At 37.7% G+C, this 17,945-nt stretch overlaps 1 protein-coding gene across 2 annotated transcripts in view; it reads right to left on the bottom strand.

Annotated features, from left to right (window-relative positions):
- SH3TC1 (SH3 domain and tetratricopeptide repeats 1) overlaps nt 1-16,768 on the bottom strand; it is a 34,333-nt gene extending 17,565 nt beyond the window's left edge. For both annotated transcript variants that reach the window (XR_001411264.1, XM_014936046.1), the window contains exons 1-8: nt 16,669-16,768; nt 10,583-10,831; nt 8,643-8,717; nt 6,291-6,418; nt 3,715-3,820; nt 2,207-2,350; nt 1,383-1,560; nt 518-591 (exon numbers count right to left, since the gene is read on the bottom strand). Coding sequence is in view for 1 of the 2 variants with exons in the window: in XM_014936046.1 (XP_014791532.1) it covers nt 518-591; nt 1,383-1,560; nt 2,207-2,350; nt 3,715-3,820; nt 6,291-6,418; nt 8,643-8,717; nt 10,583-10,787 (910 nt within the window). In the remaining variant the exon portion in view is untranslated. The remainder of the gene's footprint in view (nt 1-517; nt 592-1,382; nt 1,561-2,206; nt 2,351-3,714; nt 3,821-6,290; nt 6,419-8,642; nt 8,718-10,582; nt 10,832-16,668) is intronic.
- Nucleotides 16,769-17,945: the final 1,177 nt, after the last annotated feature.

Raw genomic sequence — 17,945 nt, 5'->3', positions numbered from 1 at the left:
TTGAACCAACAAAATCCTTATTGGAGAAATATAGTTATAGAACATTCAATACAGTATTAAAACAAAAATGTGGTAGAAAACAATTGATATTTACTCTCTAACCTCAGATGATCTGTACAAGTTTTATTTCTCTAGCAGTATGTGTGTGAGATACCCACAATAATCCCATCAGTGCATTTTTCTATTTTTAAAATTTCATGATAAAAATCTACAGAGGCATCCTCAAATGAGTTATTCTTTGCTAATTTGTCTACCTACTTAATACAAAATTTAGGAGAAAAAAGGGCAGATATAATACATCAGATTTTAACTCAACTTAGACATGCTTAGCCGTATGTTTTGTAAAACCCTTTTGTCACAGGCATTGCTAATTTTACTTCAATATAATTTTGAAAGCTGTTTTCCCATCCTAATAAAATGGGGAAAATATTGAAGCTTTCAGAGTCTCTCCTAATGAAAGCATGGAATAAGTTGGGTTTATTTTTTCCAATGCTGATGTTCAAATGGAGTTTCTTACCAATATTCTTGATGGATTTAGATTCAGTTTTGTGTGCAACATCAATAGGAATAGAATACATTCTAAGAAACCATCTGAAAGTAGAAAAAGAAATTAAAGTTAGTATATGAAACACTTCAGTAAATGTTGTGACAATAACATTGATATTTTAAATCCACTAAAAACAGATACACCCTTCCCACAATTATCCTTCAGTTTCAGTCTGTACACTTCAGACACAGCTATATTTTGAGTAATATTAGTAGTAAAAGAAGTACAGCCAAACAAACCTGAGAAAGTCATGCTATTTCTCCCTGCCAAAGGTAATAGAAAAAGTCCATCTTTTTAACTACTAAGGGCACCAAAAATGAATTCTTTTGTGGTGATTCCTGAAGAAAATCCACTGATAAGTTTATTGTTATAGTTTGGACTTTATAGCAATTACAAGCTTGGACAAACTTGAAACAACTGCGTTATGGAGGTAGATAGCTCCTGTCAGTAGTGTTGAGTAAAAACACTGCTAGTCTGTTATCATCCACACTTCCAAGCATCCCACCTGTTACCCAGCCATGTTTCCAAGCATCCTGAAAAATGAAAATTCTCACTTTATATTATTCTAGAAACGTTAATAGGTTTTATTTCAGACTGAGGAAATAATCCACAGTACCTAATTCACAAGACAGGAAACCATCTTTAAATAGTTCTCTGCAGGCATATGGATTAATTGCAGTTGTATGTTATAGAAGGAAACAGAGCATTTGTTCTTAGTGTTAGTGGAAGATGGATGTTCTGTAACAAACTACCAACTAGAGACATCTGTGTCTAAGCAGACTTGTTCATATGAAACAGATGCATATGAAATAGGTAGCTGGAGTTAGGTACCTACTGATGAAAAGGGATCAATGGCTCCAGAGAAGCACTAGGCAGTAGGGTCTTGTCACCATCCACAGATCCACCTATTACATCTTCAGTAAAAGTTCCAGTCTCCAAATAAGTGTTTATTTCATTGTCTGTAGCCGTTATCTTTCTTATCAGGTTGTTGGGACATAAAACAAAAAATGCCCCTAAAAAGAAAGCAGTGAAGCAGATGTCATTTTGTTTTAGTGTCATACAAGCTTTAAAACTGGCTTCAAGAGAATCAGTAATATTCAATTAGAGACTCAAAATCTGAGATTTCACAAGAATTTTCTTTCCAATTCTTCAGATATTCATACTTTTCTGTCTAGTTTCTCTTTCATTAAAAAATAAAATGCAGAGCCCAGGTGTTCCACAAAGTGTAGAACCTTCTGCTGCTGCACACTTTGTGTATTCCTGTTGCAGTAATCAATGACGCATCTAGCACATCACTGTCTGATGATGGCAGCAGGTGATGCTATTTATAAAAAGCACATGAGCCTGGCAGCTATCTGTAATCACACTCCTGGACATCTGCAGGATCTGCAATAATATTAAGCAAGTTGGAATGTACATCCCTTCCTAATCCTTTTTGTACCCATTTATGGATCAGTCGCACATTAATTTCTCTAGTAACTCTATGATCCCACTGAACCCAATCTTTCTTTGTTCCTTTCTCTTCTCTTTCTGGTGCATTTCAAGTGAATAGATATAAATTTCAACTTACATTAAAATCCTTTATCAAATATTAAAACATATTCAAATACTTAAAGATAATTCTCTGAATTTAGCCTTGGCATGTATGGTCTTCCTTACCTTCCTGTACTAACAGGCTTCTGTACATCAAATTTAATGATTTTTCATTTATACAGACTTCAATGCCTGTTTCTTCCTCCTCTTGAGAATAGAGCCAGAAAGATTGATCTAGGAATAAGTTCTCCATGCAATGATTTATAAAACCTAGAAAAAAAATTCCAATTTGTTTTCTTTGCAGTTTTACAGTATTATACAAGAAAATAACTTTTCAGTAAGTCAGAGACTGGGGTAGACATTCACATAACTCTATTATTGCTTAACCCACAATGTATAACTAATTTTACTACATAGCATTGGCAAGTCACATTCATTACAGCTACTTTGAATGCTTAGCTCTCACAAACTGCACCTAAAAGATGCACAACTTTTTTGTGCCCAATCCTGCTGAAAAAAGACCCTTACAAGGTTTCCCCATGGTTTAGCTGTTTTTGAAAGGTTTGGAGTCTGGAGAGAGAGAATCACTAGGAAGCTTTGAGCAACTGGTGCTTAGCACCACTTAACAGATGACTGGAAATAATGTCAAAAAATAATATCTTTATAAATTTCTGTTGCCTGATTCAGCAATGTCAATTTATGCAGATATCGTGCTTGTGTATCAGATCCCTGCAATTTCTTTGGGACAGAGATGATGCAGCATACCACAGTCATATAAATCACAAGTAGCGCTTTAGCTTAGAAAGTGGGACTCCTTACATTAGGATTTAGGGCTTTCAAAGCTATATGATAGTTTCAGGGAGATCTGGATTGATGTATCATAATCAGCACAGTATAGATAGTAGATTATTACTAAAGGGCCAAGATTAATATATTAAAAAATCTTTTGTGCAAAAATTTATGATGAAGACAGGAGGGCAGATCAGTTAATAAGGTGCTACTCTGCTATTTGGAAGATGCTAAATCAATTCCCTGTTAGCCACAGTCTTGCCCAAGAGGAAATTTCATCTTCTTGTGCTCCCTCTGCAAAATTAAATTGAAACAGTATATTTTCTAGTTCTCTAAAAATAGCAAATAAATAGCAAACATGAAATAAAAAATAGAATTCATTATTTTAAATTCATCTGATGACGGAAACAACATTGAGTGGAAGTGCGGGTTAGAAGTCTCCAAATAGGTATTAGCATGGTGCAAAGAAAGAAAAGTAACCTCAGTATCTCTACAGCGAGCAAAAAGAGCTGTAAAAGCATTTAAGTTGCAGCACAGGTTAGACTTTAGGACAAACTCCTGGATTGCAATAGACTGCTTAGAAATAAGATATGACCTGATTCTGGAGTATCTTAGACAAGCCATCTGCCAGGAATGATAGCCACTACCTGCTTTGGGACAAAGGCAGGTTCTCCTGGAGGGTCTCACCAGCCCTGTTGCTAGTACCCAGTTCAGGAACATTACTTACTGCTATGAGGAGTTAATACAAAGAATCTCAAAATCCTGTTTAACAGGTTCCCAGTCAATCATAAATTATGTGCAGAGGAATAAAAATATTGAACTGTTATATGGTGAAACAGCTTTACCTAGTGAGTGATAGGTTAGGAACTTCCATATTTCTTCAAAAGTTTTAAATGTCACCACTATTAGATCTTGATCACTATGAATAGACAGCAGTCTGGCAGAGAGCTCCTAAAAAAAAAAATAAATCAAAACCAGTACTTTAATTACAGTTGTACTTTACACAACCACAATTTCTCACTAGGTAACACATGCTAAGTATTAAGGTAATAGGTAGTACAGGTAATATATGCTATGTATGAAGGACAAAAAATTCATCCAGGATTTTCTGAGTATGAGATACCTGTTCTTTAACACATACTTACAACATACAGTGGACTGTATGTTTCAGACACATCTATGTATTCTCTCTTTAAGAGTGTGAAAGCCAAGCAAGCATCTACTGGCTATTTCCAAGAATACCCTTTTAGCACAGGGCAATTTACAGCCTGGAGACTACCTTTGCCAGGCATGTAGGCATAAAGAAGTAATAGGGTTTCTTTTAGTTTGTTGGGTTGGTTTCTTTGACTTAAAAATTCTCTAGCTTACTGGAACTACAGTAAATTTTTAGGATCAACAACATCCTGCTGTTAGGTTACCTTCAGAGCTCAGTACACATATGAAAACAGACCTCCTTTGAAGCATCTTTGAACCTACTACATGGTACCTTCAGTCTTGTTCCAGGGTAGACATTGAATAGCCATTACCTTATTGACTCTTTCTATGCTTAAGACAATGTACTGGATTTTTTTGGGTGTTTGTTTTTTTAAAGATGCAGTAAGATCCTCATTTGTACTGGTTCGTGGTGCTAGAGTAGCATTAAATTGTGCATTTAACAAAGATGAGCAATGATCATTGTAAATTATAAGGATAGATTTTATAAGGAATTTCATAAATGCTATGAAGGAGAACTACATAAACCTTCAAATAAGTGAAAGAAATACACATTTTGATGAATTCTAGCCAAAGAGTGGTAATATACAGTCTGGTTGCACTTCAGTTAGCTTAAAAACAGGGCTCTCCAATGATGCTGGCTACTGTCTTCCCAGGAAATACAAGGAACTATGGCAATTTGAGACAAGTATCTGAATCACTCTCTCAGAGAATAAATCAGGGGCAAAGCTAACAGATATAATCCTACTGTATGATTTCCCAGTACTGTACCCTTGCTTCCACCACATCAAAGTTGAAACGCATCTAAAACAATTTAAGGACTGATCAAGAAACTGATTCTAACTCAGGGGGGAGGGAAGAAAGTTGTCCCTCAAACATTTTCTGTAATCTGAGCAACATGGAGCTGATCCACTGTTTTTGTGACTGTTATATCATGATTTAAAAGATCTGACTTAATTCTGTTTAACTTCCATATTTTCAATTCACACAACATGAACAAATTAAAATAGTAATTCATTTTTGAAAAGAAAAGTCCAACCTAAGCCTCTTCAACAGGCATGCCTCATCACTGCTTTGATCTTCTGCATGCCCCTTTCTACACTAGATTAAATATTAACGAGAGCCTGAAATCTATTAATAAATTGCCAACACATGCTAAAATATCTCAGCCTCAAGGGCTTTATGCACTGCTGAATATCAAAACAACATTCTAAGGAAACTTATCATTATAAATCTTGCTTCCTTCAAAGTCCTTTTCCTAGTCTGTTTCTAATAAGGCCACAAATCTAGTCTATTTGTATGCTGTTTTCCTTCTCCTCCTGATCCCTTCTCCCTTTCTCCATCTTTCTCTAAACAAAAGCCAGAGCAGAGCAGCAGGAGTACAGACTGTTTTCACAGCCACAAAAATCAGCAGGCTGGTGATACAGAGTTCACAACACATGAAAGGAAAATCATGTAGGAACACATGCATCTGAGAGTCATAAAGCCATAACTAATTAAGATTTCAGTGCTTGGCTTGCTAGAAAAGTAGGCTGGAACTCATGGCTCAGACAAAAAAGGGACACCAGAGGTCAAATGGTATCATCCTGCTTTTTCATCAAGAGGAAAGACTTTAAATTCTATTTGTAGCAAACCTCATAGGCTGTAGAAGACAGGTTTCCTTTATACAAACAAATTAAAGACAGCAATGAAAATATGCTAACCCTGGTGTGTACTATTTAAAGCTATAGCCATCTAGCCTTAGGAAGCCCAGTATTTATGCTATTCTCCTCAGACTTCCTCTTTGGCTCAGCAGTGGGCTTCCTGGGTAACCTGCAAGCCAAATGGCTCCAAGTGGCTGGAAACTGAAGACTTAATATGAGGGCAAATTAAAAAAAAAAAATCAACCCCAAAACAAAACCAAAAAACAACCAGAAAATCATTATTTCCTCTGATCAAAATCAAATCAGAACATGTTTAAAATAAAACCCTTCAATGCCTTTAGCTGGATTTATTTATTTCTCATCAATTTGGTGTTCCAGTGTTTTCCAATGGCTTGATATTTCTAATGTCTCTAGATGGTTTTGGGCCATGGGAAACCCTGGTCACTGAACTCAAGCATACAGCATGTAGACGGGAATGGGACCCAAAGATCACACAAATTATTTCAGTAGCAAAGAGTGCATTCTCTGACTAAATAAATTAATTCCCAAGCAAATGGCTGACTTACACTGAAAACTGCCATCACTTCCCTGCTGTCATTTTCCAGAAGACGGAGCTGCCCTCTGAGCTGTTTCTGGAGTATGGGATCAGGACATCCACTCTTTCGTCTTACCATCATTAACTTCAAGGAGATATCTGGAGAACAATATGCATTTAACAGGGCTACAAGTTTTGCGAATCAGCTTTGGAGAACCAGAAAGTCCCTCAAAATGATAGAATCCACATTAGGAACTAATTTTTTAGGTTCAGAGACACAGAAAATTGACCTACCGCATGTTTCTTTTTCATTTTTATTATCCAGTAGAGATAGTAGCCTAGCCTGAAACACAAGATTTTTTCAGTTTCATAGTAAAGGCTACAGCTACACAAAGGAGAGTGATGTGAAAGTCTGTAGAAATTTTGGGAGGCAACTGACACACTTGGGAATGTAGAAGAGAGAAGAGGAAAAAGGCAAGCAGATTGGTAATCTGTCTAATTAGACAGCTCTATGGACATTGAGAACATGCCCAGATTTCCAAACACCCCATGCATATTTTAAAAATTGAGGCAAACAGATACTGGAACAAAAAAAAAAGTAAAAATAGATAGTTCAGCATGCTGCAACAACTTTTTATGCTAATCTTGAATTCATGGTTATCTGACATGTCACCTTCACTACTTCAGAAGGCTTCTATAAATTGAATACTGAAAAAGCTGTTTCTCAGCTTAGCTGGTTGAGCAGTACCAACCAAGATAAATAGTCCAACTAAAAACTCACTTACATGATTCCCCCAGCACATCTCAAAGCAGCTAAATACCTCTTCCCAGATCTTGACATCTCTTTACAAGAAGCTATTACTGCAGCAAAGGGTACAGTTTCAGGTAGCTTCTCCCAGATAAAGAGGGTCTTTGATAAAGCTACTTCAATTCCATATGTCTGTTAATTTAACTCAATAACAGTAAATCATATTCATAAGTTTTCAGATACCCAGATGGGCCCATATAAGCCTACAATACCCACTCAGGAAGAATTCAAATTGCAAGTATGCAAATAGGTCACGCTTCCAGCAATAAATGGGATTGTTGTACATCCCCAAAATATTCCAACTCCTGAGTTTCACCTTTTAATCAGGTAAAAAAGATATTTTTCACATTCTAGTCTAATATGCTGCATCTTAATCTGTTTTCAGAGGGCTTCCTATGGAGATCTCCAAGAATTCTATGATGACTTGAGTCTAAATTACTCGTTACTTTAAGGTCAAGAAGGGTGGCTCAGAAATACAAAGCAGTGTTATTGAATTACAAGACCTCTGTTTAAGCTGTGGTCATATAGTCAACTGCTAGTACAAAGAACATAAACTAAAGTCTTTGAATGTTACTCGGATCACTGTTCAGTAACAGTATTGCTGACATTTTCATTTTACCAGAAGCCATAAGTGATACTGGCACAAGAGACGACTACTTTAAAATTTACATTTTTGTTTTACATAATCAAATTGACTCCAAGTTAAATTGTTCCCACAGTTACATATTTAAATTTTATATAAAGTTAATATTACTGACATAATAATTTCATTGAATTAAAACAACTGAAATACGGATGCTTCTGCCAAAAGAGCTATTAATAATGCCTTATGGAAATAAAACTTGGTCCAAAAACCCATTGAACCTGCGGCAATCTTCCTGTCTGCTTCTGTGAGTTCTGATCCATACACCCAGTAAAGAACTCCAACTCTGTACAGAGTGAGACAAATAGGTATATAAGCACAAATAATTGAACTACAAATAACCATATGCCTGGGGGAGACTCTCTACCACTGATGTGATTTGTCAGGTCAAGCCAGACAGCAGAGCGCACACCAGTGTTGGTTTTTTGAGGATTATTTCTCTTCCTTCACAAGCAAGAGAAGGGAAATGTGACTAGACCATCAATGTCACAAGCCTTGCAGAAGGGAAGCCTGCTGTACCTACTTTACTGAAGAACTGCTCTCACCTGCAACTTCATTGAAAATACAGCATTAAAAAAAAAAAATCAAAATAAAGACATGAAAAGGCCACATACTTAAAAATAAGACATTTGAAGAATTGAAATTAAATAAAATAGGCAATGAACTTTTTTGCTTTTCTTCTTTTATTAGCCACTACAATACAGTCCATAAATTGTTTCTGGCTTTTATAGCAGTTAATAAGATACTTCTCTCTTTTCATGAGAAATTCTCAACAAATCTTATGTAGAAGTTGGACACTTCACAGGTGCCATGAAGTATGTTATAAAGTTACAGGAGTGACTGCTATAAATGTTGTCATAGCTGTCTCAAAAAGCAGTAAGCAATGAGAAAAGTATTATATTTAAAATATATGATGGAAGAAAATGTCTTACCAGTTGGAAAATTCTCTGCTTGACTAGGAAGGATCCTTGAACTGACATCAGTGCATTTTTCACTTTGAGAACACTCTATTATGATAAATGAAAGGAATGGTTAAGTGTATTTTCTAAGTCCATATAAATCACACTGAAAAAAAAACCAAAACCCCACACTTTCAACCCCTTTGATGCATGGGATAATTACTAATAGAAAAAAACCTATATTTTTCCTGCTTCTGCTATGCAATTGCCAAAACCACAAAAAGTATCTGAAGATTCTTTCTTCTACTGGGGAGGAAGGTAAATCTTGATTTCATCATTTTGATGTGAAGCTTCAGGATGATGGAGAATTGGTAGAGAGTTCACCTCTCAGGAGACTGAAGTTCCATTTAGTAGGAAGCAAGAGTTCGACTTCATTTTCTCTTCCCTTGCATCTGTACTAAATGCAGCCTCCACCAAACTTCAGTGGTAAAAACTGGCAATGATATGACTGCCTTGTACCAGTTTATACGTGGACAGAAATAATCCTTCTCTTTATTTGTTATGATCTTAATACTTGGGAGTAATGTAAAAACAAGTGTTTTGAAGTTTTAGAAAAAGGAAAAAAGTATCACTTTGATCATAATTTAATGGTTGATAAGGGCAATTCATTAGCAGTTGTTTTTGGTATGCAAATTTGCCATTCTTATTATTTCAATAGCACCAGATATGGACTTTCCTTGAAAGGCATTTATTGAGACATTAATATCCAGTGAGTAATATTTTTATTTAAAAACTAGGCCTAATTTCAGTAGCTTTTAGGAAAAGTAAAAAATATGAGTAAGCATTTTATTACTCATAGGAGTTTAATTATAAATAATAGTTTGCTATTAAATTTGAGCAAAGCATAAGAGTCCCTATTAAACAGTCTCAATGTTTAAAATGTATTTAAGTCCTATAATTAGATTCAAAGACTTAACATGAACTCTGTGTCCCATTCCTAATTAATGGGATGACTTGTATACTTCTTGGAAAGCTGAAGAGAAACTTTATACTGTCCTGGGGTGCTTTTACCTGGTATTCTTTGATGTCAGAGTTGCAGTTGTGAACAGAAAGACATTGTCTTTCTGAGCCATAGGACATGCAATTTAAAATTAAGTAGTTTTTTCGTGATGGCTTGAAGTATTTTCACATTCAGAAAGCTCTCAGCCCTAAAGAAAGCATCTGGCCACTGGTTTTGAAAGACAGTCACCTACGCCACTGCCCTGTTCCAGCCAAAAAAGGTTTGACTTGCATGTTTTTACTGCATGAATTTTGTTTTCATTTGCAGAAAAATAAAGATAGCATTACATCTTTTGCTGAAAAAAAATGAGAATCTGAGATAGTCCAAATTTGATCACTTAGGACACATTTAGCTGCCCAGAGAGGTGTTGGAGTCTCCTTCTCTGGAGACATTCAAAACCCGCCTGGACGAGTTCCTGTGCAACCTGCTCTAGGTAGACCCACTTTAGCAGGAGCGAGGAGGGGGTTGGACTAGATGATCTCCAGAGGTCCCTTCCAACCCCACGTGATTCTATGATCAAAATAGAAACATGCAGTGTAACACATCTTTGCTTCTGACTCTTAAGTATTGTAGCAAAAAGAGCTAAACAAAGTATTTACATTTATATTCTGGCACTTGGGTTCTGATAATTTTCATCTTGGCTTGCCTTAGCTAATAGATAATTCATCTGCCCAAAGAGAATTTAATACAGGTCATTTAATAGTCCAATCTGTGCAGCACTGCCATGGAGGAAATGTACCTGTTTGCTTTGTTACATTTAACAGTTGTAGATGTATGCTAAAAATAGCTCAGCTGAAAATCACCTGATAGCTCTCTTCTCAAGCACAGCAAGCAATGTTTAAAGAACACAGTAATTTAAACGTAAAGAAAAGTCAAGAGCAGAGTGACCAGGCTGTACTGATCGAGGTCTTACCCATTTGTTCTTGCAGCCTGTCCATCCCATCTCCTTCCCTGGCAGTGCCGATGGCAGCATTGGCTTCTGCATGCTTCCAGTCAGAGCTCCACTTTCCCCGCTCCATTTCTCTCCTCTCCAAGTTCCTGTCTTGCTGTCCCTCAGGACCAGGGATGATGGCGTTAGCACTGGGCACGGACGTGCTCTCCACCACCGAACTCTCCATAATTTGCAGTTCCTCACAGTGATGCAATTAACATGATCAACAATCTGAGGGAAAATTCAATAGTATATTTTAAAATAGCTCTCATAATATATGAACATGTTCAAGAGCTGTTCCTCTCTTGCAGGAGTTATTTTTAATTGTAATATACAGTATTTCCTTTAGACTTCTTTGAGGGGCATTGTGGTTTAGCACCCAAATTCATCCTAGAAAAAGCTCCTGCAATTAGGTGGCATCACTGCTTTAGCAACAAAGCAATAGATTCAACCACTAGCCAACAATCCAAGGCCTCCAAGGCCTGAAGTGAAATGTCCTCATGCCTACTGATAATTATTCATTCTTGGCCAGCTTTAATGCAGAGCCTCCAAGGGATAGCATCATTCACATTAACCGAGGCAATGCAGGGGAAAAACATCATTTTCTGAAGGTGATGAGAATAGAACGGGTACTGCATGCTTAATCCAAACAAACAGGAAGGTTTTTGTAAATCCAGATAAAGAATGAATCCTCTGCAGGAACTCACACTGAAGGAAGACTGCTATGCAAGGATCCAAAGAGGTTTTTTTGCAGCAAAGCACTAAAGCAATCTACTGAAGGTAGAGGGCAAGTCTGGCAGCAAGACTGTTATTGGCATGAACATCAGGAAAAAGGAATAGAAATGGAAGTAGAGCACAAGAAGTTGCAAGCTTCACTGCTCCCTCTCCAGTCACTGAGGTGGGACATCCTGCCTTCCCATTTCTTGGGCACAAGCTACTGCAGCTTCAGAAAAGCTCAGCCAAGCCATCAGCCAGTGCATCTGCAGAGGACATGACTCATAGCCAGCACGGTCCCCACTGATATTTAGACCCTTTTCCTCAGTGGGTTCTCACATGTCTCTTTAACTGATTTCATAAAGCTACAGGATAGATTTTGCTGTAATCCTGTCACTTGAACTGAATCCAAATTCCTCTGTGCTTACTCCAGCTATACTCGTTAACAAGCTGCTTTTATTATGAGTATACAAACTTGAAATCTTTGTGAAATTTCCTCTCTTATTTCTTTTCCAGCAGAAATTGGTTAAAACCAAAGCTGTTGATGGAAGATTGCTTTTTCTCTGCCAAAACCTCAGACTTCTGCCTGGTCACCTTTACAATCTGCCTTCAGACTGGTCTGCAAATTTCTCCCTTCTCTGTTCACCATAATATGGGGTATCCCAAAGCATATTGTTGTGTCTTACTTCTTCGCATACATCCCTTCCAACACTTCTTGCTCTCCAAGCTTCATCTTCTAGATCCCTAAACCTGAGCCAACTGAGCCCCAACATGAACAGCAGCAAGAGCTCCTAGCTGTCTGCCGTGGTGGGAGGGGACACAGGACAAGGCAGCAACCTGTTTGCACAACTTCCATACTCTGTTTTGCAGTCATTGTGACCTTTAGCCCATGGAGCACTTGAATAAGCAGTAAACTATATATAGACATAAGCATGTTATGCAATTATAAAAAAATTAATGAGGTATACATACAGGTGGTATGACCAGGTCAGAGAATTAAACCATGACCGTATCTACCACAAGCATGTAAGTTACTGGCGCATGAAGAAATCTAGGCTAGATATTGTTTTAACGTTTTCATGATCCCATTTTGCCATTTATTCAAAAGTGCAATGAGGCTGATTTTCAAAAGATGCTTTGTGATGTCACATCAGTTTTCCATATACAATTATATGTATAAATTCATTTATGCCAATAAAACACAGATAGTAACTCAAACACAATTGATTTTGATGCCTTTTCTCAGAAAAGAGTATTTCCACTACCACAATTGGTTAACATTGTAGTTCTGACTTTAGATCTCAGTTTCTCTTGCGAATTTCCCTGAAAAACTGCTTATCAGACTCAATGACCTAGTTATAAATGATTAAAAATAAAGGCCTGCCACAGACCAAACACACTTTGATAGGGATAAGCTTTTCCATTTGTATAGCTGGTCTTTTCTTTAAGGTAGTGACAGGAGCTAACACCATTCTTTGCACTACTGTACCAGGATTATATGTAATGCATTGTGATTTCCACACTTAAGAATGAAACGCTCTTCTGCATATGTTTTGTAAATACTGCTATCTTCTGTTGATGAAGATGTAAATATTGTGATATTAAGGGTAATTCAATTTCAAAGGTGGTGGTTTAATTTACATTGTTCTATGAATCCAAAACCAGTTGTTATTTTTAGATCAGGATTATCCTTAATCCCAGAAATAAAATTCAGTGTTCAGAATATTTTTTTTTCCCCCATCAGCTCCTATCTACAAGCAGAATTATCATCCTCAACAAGATTTAGGAAGAAAACATACTGTGACTTGAATTCTTAGAATTCAGTTGAGTTGAAGAGATATCAATTAACTTTTCGTGTCTTCTGGGTCAATGCATGTTGGTAAACGTAACATAAACAGGGTTGTGAATGGCCTACAAAGCATGGTGCTGTAAGAGCAAGTAGGACATCTGAACGAATCAAAATGGGTATGATCTGCTTAAGAAGATTCAGTCATAGTATCCCAGAGCCTAAGCCAAGGGAAAAAAATCAGAATGAGTGAAAGAAATGCAGGAGTGGTATATTCTTATCAATTTTTTCTCTTGGTTTTTCTAAGATACACAGCATGAAAATAAAAATCTTTAAAACATTTTTAATAGTCATGCTCTCCTCTTCAGATTCCTTTCCCATCTATAATGTTTGTTTCAACTACCAAATATCAACTCATGAGGCTCTGAGAACAAGATAGCAAACAACTTTCCTGTAGCTAGGCACCTAGTATACGTAGGACCTTTCAAATGTTTATTTAGCATCTAAATGTATCCTAAGTGATGCAAATTTGGTCCCAAATAACAAAGATTTCATAGAACTTTGCACCACATCTCTGTCCTTCTACTGTTCACCTTTGACTATCATATAAGTATCCCAAGGAGCAAAACTGTAACACACAAGCAATGCTATGGTATAACCATCATATTTATCATGCTGATGGTTTCTCATCAATTATTAAACCATTCCAGTACAAATTAAAACAAATTCAGGGGCACCAAACCAGAGAAAAACATTCAGCCACTATAAAACAGAGAATATTAAACTTCAGTACTTGAGTCACCCTCATCATTACAGATTTTTCATAAACGTGTGATGCTAACTTACTGTTATACTTAATAACAACTAGCCATTTGTTGGTAGCAACAAACACAAGATGAAGAAATGGATTAAAGATCTAACACTCACCTTGTAAAGTAAGTTTGTCTTCTATAATTAGTTTGTACAATCTACAGTTACCTGAATTTTATTTATAATTTAGACAAAATTATTTTACCTCATGCTCTTTGAGGCTTGACCAAGAAATGTGTATTTGGTGCAGGATGTTGACCATAAAATTTAATGATCTTCTCATTTTCCCAAACCAGGAGCCATCCTCTATTCAGAAGCCATGCAGGCAAGAGTGGGCACTCCCCGCTGATGTGGGAGAACCTCACTTTCTAAGGCAGGCACTTGCAGTGGGGATGAGGGTTAACAGAGGAAAGGCAGATGGTGGACAGCTCAAGAACTCCTACAGGAGTCATCCCTCCCCATGGCCTGAGCTCCCTGGACATGCTGCCCTCCACAGAGCCATTGGTAGCTCCTGTCCAGGCTTACGAGGCTCAGAAGGTCACTCCACATCCCCCTTGCCCTCTCACAGGGCAGGGCAGGCTGGAAAGGTCTGTATTCAACAGCTGTTAAACACAAGGTGGAAATAAGACTCTTTTTTCCTACTGGAAGTTACATTCCATTATCATGCTTTTCCCTCTGTTGCTGCTTCCTTTTCATCAAGTGTTTTTATCTAAAACCACAGCTAACCAGAAGGAAAAACTTATAGTTGACATTTTCCATTTCCCTAACTATGCAGGTTGAGTGGGTTTTTTCCCCTACCTTTTCTTGTTTTAAGAGGAGTTGTGGATGACAGAAACACTTTCTCTTCCCCCCAACTCCTTCCCATTGAAGGGGGTTAAAGAAGAAATCTAATACCATCCACCAAAAAAGTTCTGGCTCTCTCTTTAAAGGCATGTTTCTAAGTATTAGAATAGGACCCAGTATATAAAAATGGTTTATATTTGAACTAGTTGCCTAAAAACCTTCATGCAATACAATATTTCTCTTTCATTCATCATCTTCTCTCTAGGAGGCTCAGGACAATTTATTAACTCCTAGCTTCAAGTTATCACCAGCAACTATAATTATTGCAGTTTTACAGAGATGGAAATCAAGACAGATTATTTATGGTCATACAGGAGTGCTATAGAAGTGCTGGAGAAATAGCCAGAGCACAGAGGTGAATGTAAAGTGGCATTAATTTATCCCAAGAGGATTATTTATACATATTGAAAACTTCCAGGAAGGTACAAGGTTTCTGCCATTGTTCCTCTTTGCATCAATCTCCATATAAACAAAAAAAAAAAAAAAAAGATGAGCATCAGCTACTGTGTTACTCCACTCATCTCATCTCACCTAAGCCCCTGGTGGATCAGAGCAACTCTTCTAAATTTAAAGTCTCCAGACTCTTCTAACCATTGCTGCTGCACCTAAACCAGCCAAACTCTGGTTACCCCAAAATTTTTACTCATTTCATGCGGTGTGTTGCATTCAGGGCTCCAAGCCAGCCTAGACGACTAGTGAAACCTGGGTTGCATTAATTTCAAGGACCTCTGACTGCGTGCACACCCTTAATCTTCTGCTCTGCTTCATCTCCTGTACATCCCACGTCACACAATACCTGTCTTGCAACAGTACTGTCTTAAGTTAACCTGGGTCATTTTCCCAAACTGACACTGAAGTAGTTTTATTATTCCTTCTCCCCAGTTTCAACTCACACTTGTTCCACAGCTTCTGTATCAGGCTACAAACATCTTACAACCAGGATCATTATAAACTTTATCCCAGAGGGTAAATCACAGCCTTGATCTCTATGAAATTCAGTCACAGACATGAATTTAGAGAAATTCCATACCATGTACTGTACAGGCAACACTTAGCAGCACTGGAAGAAAAAAAGTGTTATGTATTCCATAGAAAGGTAAAGCCTGTCTGTAATCAGGGTAAAAGCACTTAGGAAACTTAGTGCTCTCCAAAATTGGAAGATTGACTCCTTTATCACTGAAGTAACTTTAGGTTAGTTAGCAATTCTTAGTAAACTATGTTGCAAGCAGCATCATTGTTCAGGGTTGTTCTACAAACAAACGAGCCCTAGCAAGATTAAAAGATGCATTAGATTCCTTTACAAGTTTTAACCCTTTCTTATGATTCAGTTTCTTCATACCTGAGTAGCACTGAAATACACTTCCCATCTGCAATCCGGTTGTCAAAGCACTATAAATCCAAAATTTTAAAATTTAGATATTGAAAATTGTAGACTAAAATTCACAATTTCATAGCTTACAAAAAATAAGCATGAACTATAGGGGTGCTTTAAAGAAAAATCAGTTCACTGCTAGAAAACTATAAAAGGCATCTATGAATCTCGATACTTCATTGTGAGTGCTGGATTTGAGGGCGTTTGACCTGTGGCAGCCAAAGCAGGGGAATAAAGCAGGAGGAATGCCCCTGCTACTGAACAGCAGCTCAGCTCACACCACGCTGCCTAGAAGAGGGAACACGGAGCAGCACAGGAACTCCCAGCAGGTCCTCATGACCATGACAGATCGCAGTTATACCTATTTTCCAGTCATTTTGTTATAGCCACACCAAAGCATTGAACGCTACTGAAATCACCCCTGTTTAACTGCCTGCAGTTCTAACATGTTGACAATAAACCTACAGTCAAATACCAGACCACAAGTGTCTAAAACAGAGCAAAAGACAGACGTGCAGATGCAGAGCACAGGACTTCTCCTACCTTTTCCAAGTCTGATTCACTGTAATAAGCCGGCAAAGAGCAGACAGATCTGTGCCTTCCTCAGCTCTGCTCAGAACTGACTCCAGCACAGCTCTTCCTGTTTGACCTTCTTATCTTTCCTGTTGATTGCACAGCCTGGCTTGGATGTGGCAAGTACAAAAAGTTGTCTATTAACTGATACTGTTAATTCAAAACCTTTTTTTTTTTAAAAAAAAAAAGAAACATTCAGGAGCACGGTGTGTTGAGCTACTGAAGTTTATTATGCGAAGCAAAACTGTATCAAGTGTGCTGGAAGGTTCATTCACACACTCCTGCTTTTCAAAGCAATAATTCATGTTGGCATTTTGCATTAGTGGCTAAAAGGCTCCATGGGACACATCCAGGCCATTGTGCTACACGAGCATTGTTCAGACAAAGTGACAAACAGTCCTTCAGACTGAGTACCGGGCTTTTTTGCCCCTTTGCTTCTGATCACAGAATTAGATTTCTTGCAGCCATTCCAGCTACAAAAAGCCTGATGAAGAATTACTTGGAAGTGAATTTGCTCTGATACATTTGGGTTTAAATTGTAGAAGTGTGGAGTTTTGTGGATCTATCATTCCCTATGCAGAACTATCAGTTTTGGGAGTTAAGCAAGTCTGTTGTGGAGTACATGTAGAGCATACTTTCTGTGTCACAAGACTATATCATTGATCCAGATGCCATATCCTAAATGACTCACAAAGGCAAGGACAAGAGAAACTAAAAATAATCCATCCTATTTCAAATCTGCTCACTTTTTGTCCTCCACACCTTGAGAAGTTGTTATATTCTCTTCCTCCCTAACATACTGAAAATTTCACGTACAGTTAGTCACAGTTACACTACACTCACAGGTAAGCATCAAGTACCCCACGTGTCCTTGCTGTGGGCTGCATTGCAGCAAGCACCACATGAGAACAGAACAGTGCCCACCCCAAAGACCATACATCTGTTATCTCAGACATCTCTAGCTGGCAACATCCCAACGTTTGAGATACCAGCCCATTGACAAGTTGTGTGTGTGTTGTCCTGCGACACATCAAACAGTCAGGGAGAGCCTGTGGGGCTGGGAAGCACCTGAAGAACATGGTTTGAGGTGGTGGGTTGTTCTGCACAACACTGCTGCCCTCCTACAGCTCTCGCCAGGGGGAAAAGATAAAACAGGCCCTTCAGATGCCCTAAAGAACTTAGTTATGACTCCTGCTAATCTGCTTCAAGGAACATGTGCCTAAAAGTCAGTTTTAGACTTTATAAAC

Source organism: Calidris pugnax, unplaced genomic scaffold, assembly GCF_001431845.1.
Source record: "Calidris pugnax isolate Ruff unplaced genomic scaffold, ASM143184v1 scaffold14, whole genome shotgun sequence".
NCBI lineage: Eukaryota > Metazoa > Chordata > Aves > Charadriiformes > Scolopacidae > Calidris > Calidris pugnax.
This window is presented reverse-complemented; position numbering and strand designations above follow the sequence as displayed.